Source organism: Onychostruthus taczanowskii, unplaced genomic scaffold, assembly GCF_017590055.1.
Source record: "Onychostruthus taczanowskii isolate IOZ18803 unplaced genomic scaffold, ASM1759005v1 scaffold41, whole genome shotgun sequence".
Classification (NCBI taxonomy): Eukaryota; Metazoa; Chordata; class Aves; order Passeriformes; family Passeridae; genus Onychostruthus; species Onychostruthus taczanowskii.
Genome location: NW_024501571.1, coordinates 553187 through 570381, shown reverse-complemented (window position 1 = coordinate 570381; position 17195 = coordinate 553187). Strand labels below are relative to the sequence as shown.

General features: G+C 36.3%; 1 protein-coding gene across 1 annotated transcript in view; it reads left to right on the top strand.

Moving 5' to 3' along the window:
• The first annotated feature begins 845 nt into the window (after nt 1-845).
• Nucleotides 846-17195, top strand: part of SEMA3E (semaphorin 3E) — a 125691-nt gene continuing 109341 nt past the window's right edge. The window contains exon 1 of the mRNA XM_041413378.1: nt 846-1256. Coding sequence (XP_041269312.1) covers nt 1142-1256 — 115 coding nt within the window. The 5' untranslated portion in view covers nt 846-1141. The remainder of the gene's footprint in view (nt 1257-17195) is intronic.

The following is a 17195-nucleotide window of genomic DNA, read 5'->3' as shown; positions in this document are numbered from 1 at the left end:
AAATCTGATGCTTTTAATCATCACAGTGCGTTGATCAGGCATTTATATTTTTTTAAATACTGCCCAATCCTACAGGCATCTACAGATAAATAATTTTACTGACATATATAGATGACCTCAGGTTCCAGACTCAGAGATATTTAAAATGTAAAGGGGAGAAGCCATTGTGCAAAAGCATACAAGGGGGAAAAAAATGTAAAAAGCAGATCCTTTTTCTTTAAAGTGAGGAAATGTATACAGCTATACTCTTTTTACCCTGATCCACTTAGGAGCATGCTGTTTAACGACACTAAGTGATAACGTACTTAAATAGTTAATGCAAGGGTTGATCCTCCTCTAAAACTGAGCTGGGAACAAAAGCTGAAATGACTTTTTGAAAGGGAAGGAAGGAGGAATTCTGACCCTTCTCCTGGCGTTTTACAACACGAAACCACAAAGCAATTGAGGAATCAGTGCACGGCACGTGGATTAAAACGCTTCCTAGAAGCAGCTAGGACTGTACATTGCCTAAACCCTCCCTGAACTTTCCCAGTGAATACAGCAGCCTGACAGCCCGGCTTCCCGCTGGGTGGATCCTGCAACTCCAGGAGGGAATGGCACTTCTTGTTTTTAATTAGCAAAGGTGAAAGGTGAATTAAAACTAGCTGTTTGGCAAGTCAGAGCAAGGGGCTGAGTTCTGAGGAGCACCAAGGAGGAGGGTGCTTTCTCCTTTTTTCCGTGTGTGTGTGTTTTTTTTTTTTTTTTCCCTCCCTCCCTCCTTCTCTGAATGAATTGCCTTGCAGGAGGGACTGAAAATACGGCTTCTTCCTGAATCCACTGGCAGAGTTACTAAAGACAGCTCAAGACACAACACTGCAGAGTAACGCCTTGGAATGTCCTTGCACTTTATAAACAATTGTCCTAGGGAGGGAATATTTTTACATGACATTTGCACAGCTTGACAAATGGCTAGCTGAGGCTGTGTGCTGCTCTGATGAACATTGAATTTCCCACAGAGACACCCCACAAACTGACCAAAGAGACACATCTAACTGCACTGGCAAAGTGGAAGTGGAAGTTGGAGCCTTAAAAACACCCCAGCAAAACAACAAACAAACAGCAGCAGGTCAGTGAAGAGAGCAAGAAATTTATCTTGGGCAGGATGGCATCTGCTCAGGACCTTCTAATCCTGGCACTGTATGGCTTGTTACTAGAGCTACCGGCTGGATGTCACGCAGCAGATACAAGGCAGCCAAGGTTACGTCTGTCACATAAAGGTAGGTCAGTGTGCCAGGTTTTTAAAGACTTTGTACTGTGCAAGTTCATTGCCTTCACTGAATGTATTGCATCAGGATTAAATTATGGTCCTTTGATAGAGTAAAATGTTCCTGTTCAGAAATCTTGTGAATTGTTTCCTTGTGCTAAACTGCATCCTAGATTAAGTCTACTGAATTCTGGAAGACTTAAGATACTTGCAGTGATGATTTTAGACTACTGAAATATTCTTCTACCTGAAAGTGTGTTAGATTTGCATGCCATTCTCTCTTACTCTCCGTGCTCTAAGAAGGCTGTCAGGTCTCTTAATAAGAGGGAAAGAAATGGAGAAGATAACCTGAAATTACTGCTGAATAAATGTGCATCATGTAACCCTTGAACAATTAAATGTCTGTTTCACTTTTAGAATTCTATCTGTCTACAAATATAGCCAAGGCAAAAGGACTGAATTCCTGTGCAACCATATGATTCATTTTCTAAACTAGCAAGTGTCATCACACTATAATTAAAATGAGTACCTGCCAATGTAAGTCTGCTTGCTGTTTAACTGAGTTACCCAAAGGAAAAATGTTATTTTTCCTGATATATTTATGTAGAATACTTATAAGTTTTATTTTTTGCTTAAAATTATTTAAATTTCAGTTACCTGAAAGCTGAATCATTTTTCCTTACCTCCTTAAATGTCTCTGTTCTGTTCTGGACTGCATGTGATTTAAATTCTTCCCTATGATTTGGGTTTAATCCTGTATATGTATAAAATACCTGTGCACAACCATGGCATTTGAGTTCTCTGCAGCAGGACATACATTTGTAGATTATATACATAGACAGGTATGACAGATGGTCATTGCAATAGGAGAAAGAAATGTAATTGTGCAAATAAAGTGGTGATTGACCAATCAATAATGTTTGGATATTACCTCTTAGGCACAGATGAAAACAAAATGCTTTTTTGCTGACATAGTTGGGAATGAGCAAATTCCAATTTACTCAAGAACACTTCAATGGTTATGCAATGATAACTAAGTTATGATAACTAAGCTATATCAGGGTGAAGTACATTATAATACCTGTTTTAAGAATGGCTATGTTTTAAGAATTAGCAGCATCTAGAGCTCCATGTGTATACAGCTTTTCTCTTAACAAGGTTTAATTGTGTTTTATATAGCAAGCTAAATTACCAATTATAAGGAAGGGAGAAGCTGAATAGGATAATTGGTCTGAAAGTCTTGCTCGGAAGCTATAAGAAATGGGGTTTGCTTTTATAGGGCTATGAAATGTTTTAGAAAAAGAAGTATTTTTCATGGAAAGCTGTCTTGTAAGTAAACAATTAATTGCTCTGAATGAAATAAATTATATGACCCCTTTTAACATATAAACCACTTTTCTTTTAACCTATAGTTTCAGAGTACAGTAGGAATGAGAGCCAAATGCTGATTGTAAAATCCTTTCACATCTCTTATTGTTGAAAATGTGCATTTGAATATTGATTTATTTCTAGATGTAACTCTAGGGCTATAATTGTTATTGATGTTGTTTGCTTCTGATGGAGTAAGGGGGATGAGAAGAGCACAGTAAATGAGACAAATAGACCAAGTATTATGTTGGTTCAGGACTTTGGCTTAGCTGAAAAATTTGGCAAAGCTCCCCACTATGGTGCTGTGACTATTAACTGCTTCTCTGCTCACTTGTAGTAGTAATTGCTTTCCAGCGGTCGGAACTAGTGTACATTTCACTGCATACTACTTCTCTTTTCAGCACTGAGCCAGTAATTTGGCCATAACACATCATAACTCTGATACCTTCAAAGAGATCTTAAAACATCCATTTCTCACAGAGGGCCAAACCTTACCTGCCTGATGGCAGTTCCCTCAGATCCAACAACACAGAAAGATCTGTCCTCATAAATTCCCTACCACAGTCACACACATCACCATGTTATATTTCACATTGTACAATACCCGGTCACATTTTTTTACCCTTAGGAAATGTGGCTGATTTTACAAGCAGCGTTGCAGTCAGGGAGTGCCTGACCACATATCCCCAGCCAAGGGGTGGAAATGGCATACCTGCCTGCCACCCTGGGAACAGCCACTGCAGCCCTCCCAGCCAAAAGAATGTAGCGACCAAGCATGAAGACAATGAGCAAATGTCACTGCTGTCCTCGCTAATCAAACAGGAACAGCAGCAGGGACCCTCATCTTAATTGCATTTGCTGCAGAGAAAGGCTGCTGTGGGTACCAGGGAGGTTGGGGTAGTTACAAAGAGGTGGTCGTGCACCCTCTGTATGAAGGTGCTTCAGCCTGTCCTGTGAGTTGTTGCTGTGGCACAGAGGATGAAGCCCATATGTGCAAATTTTCAGTGTGGAGTAGCTGCAGCCTCAGATAAAAAATTCACTGCAAAGACCCTGCAACATGGAAGTCAGCAGGCCTGCTGACTACCTCCCTTTGGAACTGCAGATGTTGGTGGCTAATTGGGATCCAGGCCCTTGCAAGATAGGCCAGTGCTGACTGGAAAGTTAAAAGCTTCTGTGATGGGTATGATAAGGTTATGAACATCAGACTTTTATTTTTTTTTTTAATGGAAGGATGTTTAAAATCAGTCCATTTTAAAGTCTTGTTTCTTTAGAGTCAAGAGAACTCTTGCAAGAATTAAGAGTCTTTTTTGATTTTTATAAATTCACAAATGATCTCTTTAAATCACTTTTAGGGTGGTGCTCAGTGAAAGTGAGTTAGTGGTCTGACAGTGAATGGGAACCTTTTGCTCTCACAGCAAACCAGACTTTCACCTGCAGTGCACACATGTGTCCAAACCCACAGCAACAAGATCAGGTCCTAACCCTTGCAGAGGGGTCGCCTGATGGATAGGAATACCACAATCCCCCTGCCAATTAAGGGATATATTGTGCAACCTCTGTTTGACTCCATGGCCATTTACTCTGCTTCAGTGGGAGTTTAATGAAAGTCCTGCGTTCATGAACTACTGTTAAACCTGTCAAGTCAATGCAAACTGTAATGGTGATTTTTGCTAAGGCAGATGATGGTCTTCATTCACAGTAAACTCAAATGGGAATCTGGCCATTTCTTTATCAGATGTGATTGATCCTATAACCACCTAGTAGTCATTTTATGGTTCTAACTTCATTTTTAGTAAGTTGAGATAGGTTTATATCCAGAACTTGAAGGTGTTTACCTCACACCATCATCTTGTGTCCATTAGGAAATTTATACTGCAATCAGTACCACTCGTGGTATTAGTGTTATGATTGCACTAAAGATCAATGTTTGAAGATGACCAACCAAGATCTGTGTACTCCAATAACTTCATGTTGATTTGTAGAGATAAAAATGTGTTATATCTTGTTACTATTATAGAGAAATAGATTTCCACATTATTAGGTTATAGGTTGACAACTTCATTTAAAAGTCATTAGCTCATTTTACATACAGTACAGGCTCTGGCTAATGAGGTGTTTATGGAAGCTAAGCTTCAGCCCCTATTCTTTATAGGCTGCTGGTTAAATTCTTTCCCAGTATCCCACAGTTTGAGTTCTCGCAATGGGAAATATATAATTAAGGTGAAATCAGCACACACTGCGTGTTAAAAAGAAACTATTTACATTACAGATTGAAATGGATTGAGTTTCCAGAGGACAGGAGGGATATATTTTTATAAGCCTGACAGAGCTACACTGGAAACATGTGGGCCTGAAAGGCACATGAAGGACGTAATTGTCTAATTCAAGCATTATGCATGGTTTTCTTTGTATTTCTAATTGGTTTGGGATGGGTTTTTTTCTTCCTAGTTCATAATTATGGTAAAGAACAAAGGTAATGCAGTATGAAAATGAGATGTTGAGCCTTTAGAGTGGTCTGTACAGTTCTGTTGCTGCAACGGGGTCTGATGCAGTTACGTCCAGAACTTTGCACATCTTGAGGGATCTGTTTTCTGGTTTGTCACTACATTTTCTTGAGTAACATGGGGGGTTTTGGCATTACCTGACCTCAGGTTGTATAGCTATGCGCTGGACACTGCTCTTGTCTGGAAAAAGTGTGTTGGAGTAGTGGCTGTGCCTGCCTTACCCATTGAAATATGTCTTTTTACCTGTTGTTGGAACTGCTTGCAACTTTCTACAGCAGGGTCAAGCTGCAGCAGGCAGAAGGAGCAGACTGAACTTAGAAGGAAATCATCTGGGTTAAAAAAATGTATTCTCCAAGCACAAATATTTCAAATAGTAACATACAGCTAAGGAAGGGGGAGATGAAATGTTGCAGACAAAAACTGATGCTCTCCATGTTCATAGTCAGATTTTAATATGTAAAATGTGTAATATAAAACATTTAATGTAGAAGAATTTAGATTTTTTAGGGCTGACTAGTCATCCTGGAGGGCTGCTGAGGTCTGTTACAGCAGAAAAAATGTTTCATTGCCATTTGCAGGAACTGCAGTTTGAACACACCTACTTTAATATTCCTGATATTTGCAATTTAGAATTTATTATAATTAAGACTAAGAGTTTCACCATGTTTATCCATGATATCTTACTCTATTTTCTAGCTAGAGGGCAGTAAAATTTACTCAGGGGCTAACAACTACATTCAGTAACAAAAATGTAGGGAATATTTAGAATGTTATTTCCAAATTCTAAAGTAGGCAAATATGTTTCATAAAAGTATAGTATTTTTAATTAGTAATCAACTGGCCACTTAAATCATGGCTAATTAATGACTAGTCACATAACCCAGAGCTGAATCATGATTAGTTCAATTTCATACATGAAAATGTTTTCTATTTTTAACAGCTTTCACTAGCTTTGATTGACTAGGAAATAGTAGTTTTCCTACCAAAGCAAGTTCAAATTCAATAAAGATGTTAATTCATGCTTTATATAAATCACCTTGACTTTGTACCAGGATAAGGAACTGACTTGTGTTCTTTGCTTACATATAGTCCAGAGAGATCTATGTACAAAAAAAGTAGAGGATATTGTATATGTATTCACACACACATATATACATATAAATATATCTGCAAAACAATACAGATACATATAAATGTATCTGTAAAATATGTGTGTGTGTGTGTATATATATATAACAGACTGAAGTTTTTTGTATTTCTTACATTGAATTAAAGAGCAGTAAAATTCCAAGGGTTTGGAAACTAATGGTTTACATTATGGCTCCACAAGTAAATGTGCTAGGGTATAAGGGCTGATAACCAGAATTACAGATTTTTGGAAAAAACATGTGATGAGTAATATTTTATAATTCTTGAGGCCATGTATAACTCAATGTCAACTTAGAAATATCTTAGGCAAAGACGTACAAGCATCTCTAGGCCACTTATAAGGCAGAGAGGAGAGTTTTGCACTTCCCACTGGATAGGCAACTGATTATCTACCAACATTTAGGACAAGATTCAGGTTTATTATCTATCCATATCACAAAAGGTGACTGCTAGGAAGTTCTGGAGTGCTTACAAGTAATCCTAGAGAGATTTGCTCACTGAGACCGGAATTTTTTGGCAGAGAATTTGTGCTAGTTCCTTTCATAACTGCATTTTGTTGACAAAGGCTGCTGTAAGTATTGCTGTAGCAGAGCTCTGATGTGATAAGTGCCATTCCGGGGATGCAAGGAGCAGACTGTTTGCAGCCTAACATCAATCACTTTCCTGTTCCTGCTTTAAAGAACTAAGTACTATCTGAAGGTGCAAGACCAGAATATCCTGCATGTTGCTGCTTCTCTGCAGCTAACTCCCTGCTTTCAAAGTGATAACACCATCTGCTATTTTAAACTCTTCATCAGATATCGTACTCATCATTATTTCACTGAAAGCAGGCGTTATATTTTGCTTAAAGTAAAACAGGATTAATGCTATTTGCATGATTTACAGGATGGTGTACAAGGGTGAGCATCTGTGTCAGGCCTTTTGAGAAACTTTTGATCAATAGGTATACTAAAAGTGTACAGTGGAAATTTATATATTATTAAAACTCCTGCTCTGGTTTTCTTCTTGTAGCCAGGCAAATATGATGAAATTATAGCATGCAGACAGTATAATTACAAAAATCGTCATTTCTTGAAGAAATTCATAGCCTGTAGGGATAAAGATAACAATCTTTGTTTTACAGGGGGAAAAAAGTCCTCTTGAGTACATTATTTAAAATGTTTTGTGTTGGTTAGTTAATGTTTGGCATTTATTTAAATCAGTTAAGGATTCAGAATGAAACATGAAAGAGCATGTTGAAAAAGAATGAAAATATTGCATTATAAAAATGTGTAGTACTTTAGCCATAATTTCAAACTCCTCTTATGAAAGGGTTTAAATAATTTTGAAGAATCAATATTGGATGAGTTTTAAAAATAAACTCTATCTTTAAATTGGTGAAAAATTTAAATTGTCATCACCAAGATTCACCAAGTTTGAGGAACTGAATCTACTGAGCCTACTGTTTATATTAAAACAAAGGAAACCATCATGATTCCCTCAGAGCGCAATTTTAAAACCAATGTTTGTATCTCACATTGACAAATTCCATTTTTCCCTTGATCTTGGTTCTTCTGATCACCCTCAAGGCTACAAATTCTTATTTTGGAAGAGAGATTTCTCCTTGTTAATGACTTCAATTGAAAGCTGACTTCAACGTGCTTTTCCTCTAAGCATTTTCTTCTCAGTTTAAGCTATAAATTGATATGCTTTTACTCATGCTGCATCCCTTTGGCAAACTGTTTTATAGCAGTCAAAAGACTATTTTTTCCCCTTTAAAAACAATGTAAAGCAGGAATGTTCCATTATGTATTCAGTTTTTTCTTACCCTGTGATGATTTTCATACTTATAAAAATCACCCAAGCAAAAAAGTATTTTAAGATAAATTTTGTTTGGTGGGCTTTTTTCATTTTTTAAGACACAGTGTTACAAACAGAAGGAGTGGTTTCTCTGGTTTTTCTCAGGGGTTCTTTGTGGCATTTTGATGCTAGACCTCTTCAAAGGATTTGTAAATTGCAGCACATTACAATCAAGCATCCAAATGTACTGTTTAGCTGCACTGCTCTTGGTGAATGTAAAATCCTAGTAACAAATCTTTGTTCCTCTTCTAGTCTACTCCTTCTTATTTTACCTGAAATTCAGAGGACCTCCAGAATGTAATGGCATGTCAAAGGTTCCTTTTACAGTTTCTGTGCAAGTATGTACAGGAGGTCTGCAACCACAAAGTTGTCACAGGGACGCCTGCCAAACATCTTGGCCCTGGCATGACACCCAGCCTGTGTGTGCAGCCAATAGCTGCTAAACTTGGTTCACTCATGTAGCTGCAAAATAATTTTTGATGAAATAAAAGTTGAATCTCATCTTTAAATTACTTTTTATTAGTCTCAGGTGAAAGCAGAGAATTGGCAGTTGTTTATGTCATGTCTATGCTGTCTCGCTAGAGTACTTGGTGTGCTTTATTGCCACTTCTGTCAATCAGAATCTGCTCAGCTCTTATTAAAAGTCAACAAGAGTCCTCCAGTTACATGTAATGATCTAAGATTTGTTCCTGAATGCAGTGTTGTGTTTCAGACTGAAACTTCATTTGCCCTGTGGAAGTGCCAACCTTTTCCCTCGTAAACTCCACGAGAACAGAACCAATTCTGTGTACCAGGAAGCAGCAACACTCCATCGTGTTGCCTTTGCTTTTCCATGCGGAAGCACGGTGCCACAGCACCTTCTGTAACTCACCTGCCTACTACTGGTTGGCTCTTGGTACTTAGACCTCCAGTATCAAGGAATGGATTAAAAACTGGTTTTGTAAACTTCTCCATGTTACAAAGTCAATGCAAAAGAAACCTTCTAATGGTCAAATGGCAAAGCCTAGTTTGACATACACATGTAACAGTCAAAAATTATATTACCATTCTTGGTTGAATTTTCATATCAGAAATTGCTAATTGTGAAGGAAACTTTCTAGTCAAAGAAGATTATATGAGAAGCATGAGACTTGTCTGCTTTGTGGTACCTATTGCAATATTATTCAAAGGATCTTTATGACTATTTAATGTCAAAATACAGAAAAAATTAAAGGCAAAAAATGTCATTAATGAAAAATAAAATGAAAATAAAAAAACTAAACTCAACCAAAAAATGTCTAGTAGCCAAAATTGGGAAAAATACAAAAATATCACTGACAGCTTCTCCTATCTCTTTGGCCTGAGCAAAAGATGTTCATTATTTATAAGAATTTGATGACAGGCAATATACAGTACTCTTCAGACTGTGATTTGGCAGGAATAGATATGAAAAAAGGTTGTTTATGGTCTTTGTGAAATCATGTTGCTAGAGTTTTTTACTACATCAGTAATGAAGAATTTCAGGTTTTAGGAGATTTGCTTGTTCAGCATTTGCAGTTTGCCTTCTATTTCTATTTTTTTTAAATCCCCAAAAATATATTTACACGTAAACATAAATTCTCAACCCATGCTAGACACCTCTGACATGATGATAGGTCTTTTTTTTTCTTCCCCCCCCCCCCCCCCCCAAATTCTCTAAGCCAAGGGACTAGGCATTCAGTGAAAGAAGATTTAACTCCTCTTCACATCCTTAATGTATCTGTTCTCTACTTCTTCTGTGTTTATTTTCATCTAAAGGATTCCTGACTTCATACTGTGAAGCAATTGAAGCTTCTGTGGGGAGTCAAACAATGGGGTTTTTACTGTTGCTAAGTTTGCTTTATAAGCTCTTTCTTACAACACATTTGTTTAATAGGCCTAGTAAAGCGGTGAATGCAGCTGTAAATATATCTTTTATTTGTTGATGTGCAATAAACACCACAAAGATTTTGGTCTTTTCTTATTCTGATCTTCCTGACACTGGTGAAAGGAAATTGTACAAAATGAATGAAAAGTGCCTTAAACTGATTGCAGAAAAAAACAGTCCCCACATACCTAAGGGTTAGTACCTTGTTTCTCTTTTAACAGATGGTTTCTCCCAGCAGTGCTACTAAAACTTAATAATAGCAAAATAATAGGTTTCTTGATGTGAAGGAATTATTCCAGATAGCACTATTCACTGGGGTCATTGCTGAAGGTCATTTTTCATCCAGAAAGCTAAAGGTTAGCAAGTGTTGCTCAATTCCATGAGCTCCTGCAACTCTTTATTTATGATTAAGCTAAGTGCTCTCCTGTGGGTGTGTGGTAAAAGCCAAGAGTAAAGGAAAATAAACCCATTCCTTTATATATTAAATATTTCATCTTAGTTGGTTGAGAATGTTATGATGCAAAGCTTGAAAATATGTGCTGTCGGGGAGCCCAGAAAGACATAAGCTGTCTTGGAGATCTTGTTTTTATTAATGTTGTTGCTGAGAAAATGTCTTGTCTTTACGTGCCCGTGTTTACACGCAGTAAGTCATTATTCTCTCTTCTCTGCTTATCTTAGGCATGGCCATGTCCTCCTGCATATTTTCAGGTTACACAAGCATCTGGGATAGCAGTCATTTCTAAACACACTACTGAGAAGATGTTAAAGTATTCAGCAGGTTCAGCACTTATTATAGCTCATAACTAGGCTGTAAACAGTCCCAAGCACTTTCCTGATTCCATAGTATTCCTTGTTGAGTGACTGCAGCTTCTGTGATTTCAAGCTCTGCAGTGGGTTGTTTAATTTCTAGAAGAATTGAGTTCTTGTAAATAAAATGCTTCACATTTAGAAGTCAAAGTTACAGTAAAGAGTGTTTCTCCAACAATGGCTCAGAATGCAGTATACTGTCCTTAAATTCTGCTGCTAAATATATTAAACGTTTATTACAAAACCAGAATAAGTAATGCAAAAATTGAACAGAGACCTTATTTCACTAATTACAATAGCAAACCTCCCACAAACTTTTGTGACTACAAAGTTGTGAGGATATTCCTTGCTCCTGACCTTACTCTCTGAAATAAGTGATCCATTTGCACATTGTGTTTCACCTAGAGGTGTATTTCTGTCTCTGTTGAGTTTAGAGGGGGAATGGTGGTCAGCTTAAAGCAGAGTCCTTACATTTCAATAAAAGTAAGTAAGATGAATTTGGGAAGAATATCTGATGATGGGTCTAGCATGTTTTACATGTAAGGGTAAAACACTTTGTGTGAGAATGACTTACTGCAGAGTTTACAAGCTGCAGTACTATTGCCTGGATAAATTATAAGTGAAGATATTTTTCCTAAGTAGTGTGTCTTTGATGTAGTAATGGTCTGGAATAAGAGGATGGAGGTGTAGGCATTTGAGCAGTGACCTGAGCAGTGTAAGTTGCTCCCAGGGCTGCTGGACACAATTGTCTCTGGACCATAGTAATGACTGATATGCTCTGCACCTGCTTCCATGCACAATATGCTGATTTAGATTAAGCCTGACATGTTTAGGTTAAGCAGCTTTCAGAACAGTTTAAGCTAAATTGATGTACTTTTGTATGAAATAGGTGAGCCACCCACAGCTGTCTGCAATAGCTCAGCTACTCCTTAGCAAAGAAGCCGTAAAAAACTGCTGGAGGTTAGATACAAGCACACAAAATGTGCTGAATTTTAGATGCAAGCACACAAAGTGGCCTTAAAGACTGTATCCTGAAGCTTTGGTTCTATAAGTTTTTAATCTTATGTGTGTACTTTTAATTATACAAATTGCTTCTTTGACTGAAAGTTGAGGTTTGTTTGCAAGATTGAAATCTATGGCATGGATTCTTTGGTGCCATCCCTGCAGTGATCCATTAAAATCAATCATGACAAAAGTTGTTCTATTTTGCCCATACTCCAGACCCTACAAAGCAACTTGAAATTTTGAAAATTTTGATTTATGTGTAAAATTTCACTTTCTATTTTATTCTCCAGTTAATCACTTATGGAAAATCTTGACAATTACAACTTACTGTCCTCCTTTGTCATAAGGAAAATGGTATTTCCAGAAGATGCTTCTTTGAGGCTTTTATAGAGCATTGTAATATGTGTGGGTACATGTCATTTAGAATTGTGGAATAAATTTTACGAGTGCTATATGTGGTCTCTGTAATTTTCTTGACATGGAACAACCCCTTACTTTCTTAGAAAATGTAAGATTACTTCATAATATCAGGCTAATGGATTTTTTTTTTTCTTTTTTGTGGTTTCGCATTTACTGCTTTTATGTGTAATAGTACTAAAATCCTTGAGCTGTAAAATTAGACGTCTGGGCTGTTGAAAACTCCTTGTACTTTTAATTTAAGAGTAAAACAAAGAAAAAAAAGTACAGCATGGAGATCTGAAAATAATAATGATTAGTGTTTGTACATTCTTGTGAAACAGCTCCCGAAGTGTGCTGTGAATTTGATAGCAGCATAGAAATGCTTTACCTTGGGATTGTTGAAAGGTAACAGAGATATTGACATTTCCTGATATGTGATACCAGTACCTAGGAGTGTTGCAGGACCCATGGGGAAAATCTGAGAGTTAAACTTGTCATGTCTTAGCATGTTTTAGATTTTAAATGGTCTATACTGTAAATTAACATGCAGAAAGTAGGTTTCTCACCTATGATGAAAAGGTGCTCCAGAGATTTCTGAATTAGTCATCCATTATATGCAGGACTGTAGCCTGCCTTCAGTCTCGTTGGAGTGGTTTGGCCTCTGCATTCAGCTGTTCACAGCACGGTGATAAGTTTCTACAGGTGTTGATTTCTGTGTGAATTTTGTCTCAGTGGTTTTGCTTTATAAGTGTTTGGTCCTTCAGCCTTCAAGGTCTGCTTTTGCCAGACATTTTAATTTTGATGGCAGAGGTTAGCTGTTACAGCATCCACCTGAGCACCATAATTATGGTTGCAAACACATCACAGTAGCACAGGGAGAGAACGTGTTTCTGTTGGCATTTTGAGTCCTGCAGTTGGTTTCACAGGAATTGTAACAATGCTGATACTGCTTACTCCCTACAGAATTGTTTACAGACTTTTAAAAATGCATTTGAGAGCATTAGAGTGTGGAGGTAGGTCGTGAGAGCAGGTTCCATAATTGCATTTTAAAGCTGTGCTGATCTTAATGCTGTCGATTGGACAAGACTTGCTTTTAACCCATCAGTTCCTAATTTAAACATATACTGATTTTTAATCCTTAAAAAGACTTCATACCTGCTGAAAATATAGAAGGTGAACCCAAATGAAGACCTCACAACTGATGGTTGGTGTCTATCTTGGATGGTGAAATCCAGAGATCTGATGTGATGCTTACAGAAGTTATCGTACCTATGAAACTTTTCTTTAAACCAAATTTTTTTTTTTTTAATTAAACTCTTTTGTTTTTGGAAAGTCAAAGCCTTTTATTTCACTGAGAGGTTTTTTGATAGGTTTATTTGATCACCAATAATGTGTGATCATCAATTAGATTTGAGAAATCTGGATTCATCTGAAATTTTATGGAAAACTTTCAGCAAGCTCCTGGGATGTATTTAAGTCTTGCTAAACCTCATAATTTGCTTCCCAGTAGAATTATACAACCTACATGGAGACTAAAACTTCCTTCTAACTACCTATTGTTTTAGCTCATGAGATTGAAATACCTTTGAGTAGTGTGACACTGGCAATGAGGCATATGAACAAAGACATGCCTCAATAGCAGGCTATCATTAAAGAAGATAAATTTGGAAAATGAAGGATGGATTCTATATTCCCATATCCTTATTTCACATGTTCCTTGGGTTTTTTTCTCTTCTTTCCTCTACTGAAATAGTCTGAGATGTTATTTTCTTTATTACTAGCTTTTTTACTATCTTCACTTTTTATTAAATCATTTAATTCTTCCAAAGTCATAATCATTTTCCTCATTCCTAATGTTTCCCTACTGCAGATATAAGGGCATCCCAGGCACTAAGGTCTCAGAGCAGCTATATCCCTCTCATGGAACCTTCAACAGTATTTCTTCAACTCTTTTTATTCAATAAACACTTATTTGGCTCCCTAGGTGGGCCAGAAATAGCAGAGGTATAATTTGTTTCTGCATGGGCTTGTTGACCAATTAGTTTGCATGTGCTAACTGACAATTAATTTGCCTGCTAATTGTATTAGTTTTCTAATTATTTTGTTCTCCTTTAAGGCACTAATGGAATATTTCTATTTCTCAGCTGCTGACCTTCAGGAAACTTGGAAAAACTTGATATTTTTTTAAGCTTCTTGTACTACTCTCTCTTTTTCCACAGGATTTAAAATTGGTCAGTGGGATCTCATGTGTCTTAGGGAACAAGGATTGTATCACCAATTAGCAGAGTGCTCCAGAACACCTGATTTTCTGTGGAAATTAGACTTGTTTGCATCACAATATTTTTTACTGTGATAAATCATTCCTCTCTTTTGGTCCTTCCAAGCTGATAATTCTGTAGAGAAGTCAGAAAACTACTGTCATTTCAGTGGCAACGTAATTATCTTTTCCAATAGTTCCCATGGAAATTTCAGTCTCCTGTGTTGCAGGTAGCTGTTCCTGTGAAATCCACATGGTATCCAATGATGATTTACCCTGAAGGTATTTTCTTATTTAATGAATTAAAGGCACTAAGTCTGTATTTTTAAGTATTAAGTGAAATAAAATTAATAAAAAAACATGGAGTTTTGTTTTGAAGTTTTTTGCCTTTGACAGTAATTGAAGCCAGTGCAATAACTGAGTGCTTGGAAGCTATTTTCTGTGCTACTACTTGCTTTCAAATGGGTTAGAATTATTACCCTAGCCCTTCCCTCTAGGATTTTGACATGCTTTTATTCCCAGGGGAGTCTTGGCAATGTACATGTGGTGATTTCTGGAATATTAAAGCAAGAAGCCAAGGAATGATGGAAGTGTCCCAGATCAATATAATGCTAAAGGAAGAGAACACTGGGGAAAAAAGACCATATAAATTCTATATGACTGAAAGATGAGAGTCTTCACTAGATAAACATTTGCACTGATGTTTAGAGAAGACCACATAACTGAGGTAGATGAGATGGGGCTTCATCTAACCTAAATCAAACCCACTACATCAGTATTGGCAATCTTTTCCCAAATGACTTGCTAACATGAAAATTTCAAGAAAAGAAGAATCAGGCTGGCAGTTGAAAAATGCATTAGACAAGCAAGCTAAAAAATACAGTCCATGGGTATCTGAGCACATTCTGCTTCAGGAGTAATAAAAAAAACATTCTGTATTTACTTTGTATTATCTTAGGTCATGTCATTCTCAGCTCAGACTGATAAACTAGTAATAAATCGTTATATGCTTTGCTAGCAAGCAGGTTTTTTTTTATCTGTAATCTCTAAAGTTTAAGTGAAGTATTTTATTTAAAGTGCTTTGAGATACTAAGTTAGATAAATTAACCTTTTTCCTTGTATTGATTGTGCTGTAAATGCATTCCAAAAATTCTGGTGTGCTGATGAAACCAAATTTTTCCTTAAGCTGCTGCCATTTGTTCTTTTGTAATGTTTATCTAGATACTGTTAATTAACTTCAATTTTACAGATAGTTTAGGAATGTTAAAATGAGCCTTGTCCTATCTCAGTTGTCAGAAACAGTAGCAATGCTTTGAAAAAGTAAATGGCTGTTGTCTTTCAATTTTAGACTCCACAATAATGCTTAGTTTTGTTCACAGAGGAATATTTAATTCAGAAATTTCATATGAACTGATTTAGTGATAACTGCCATTTTAACAAATTGAGTGACAACATTTTTCTTTGAAGGCCCATGTTTTGAAAATTCTTGGAAACAAAATCTTTTTAAATCTTTTCAAATACTGGAAAAAATGGACAGTAAATTGAAAGAGCTTTGCACTTATTTCTGGATATATGACGTGTTTTTTTGGAAAATCTCATCTGCGATTATAAGAGCTTCCAAGCTGTCAAAATTCCTTTTTTTTTTTTTTTTTTTTTTTTTTTTTTTTTTTTTTATGAATACCAATGAATACTAAAAACTTCACACATTATCAGTGGCTATAAATGATACTTTTTCTCTAGGACAGAGGTTTATCATCATTATTTGAAACAAGTACATCTTGAAAAAGTATTTGATTAAATTATTGTGATGAAGAACAAAGCAAATGTTCAGTTGCTCATTTCTTCTAAAGTAGCATTGGATGGATCCTTCTGTACATGGATCCTTCTGTAGACAACTTCCCTGTTTTGGGGTTTGTCTACAGATTCTTCAGATTTGATGTTAACTTTGCAATTCATACATGCAGGGCTCAGGAAGAGTTTCCAGTGGTTTAACAAATCATATGGCATCTAAGTGCACATTTCCAGCCTGCTGAAAATATAAATTAAACTAACTTTGCCACATTGTTGTCAATTTGAGGATAAATTTACTAAATTCAGAGGCATTCATGCTAACTATTTACCTCATCATAACTTGGTCAAGTGCCAAATCCCCCTCAGTTCATGTTCATGACTGATTCTCTTCTGTTGGCCTCAATGGGCCATTTGTTTCTTTTGAAAAGGTTTCTGCTTAATGCAAAAAAAAAAAAAGGGTCCAAGACTCTTTTTGCTTTGCCAGTGGAGTTTTTAAAATTCATTTGCCTGATTCTTCAATATCCAGAAATAGTTATGATTAGTATCATGTGTTTATTTAGCTTCCAGCTAGTAATACAAGGATTTAAGTTAATTTTATATTATATGAGTCCTGTTATTTTTGGTATAAGTTTCATTTTTGTTTTGGTTTTAACTGTTTTCTGAAATGTCATATCTTAGGCTAATTTTTTATTTTAGATATTTTATATCACTGCTGCTCTAAGAACTAAAGTTAATTCTGGTTTTATCACTGTTACTTAATATCTCAAGTATAATTTTTTTTCTGTGTTTGATTAAAACTTCCTTTTATATGGTCCAAAACAAACCATTCCAAGAAGGAATCATTTAAATAGAATTTCTTTAGATGTTTTCTTTATTATGCCAGATAATTAACAAAAGAGATGTCTAAGATATGTTTTAATATCATATTATTCTTTTCTGTATCATCAC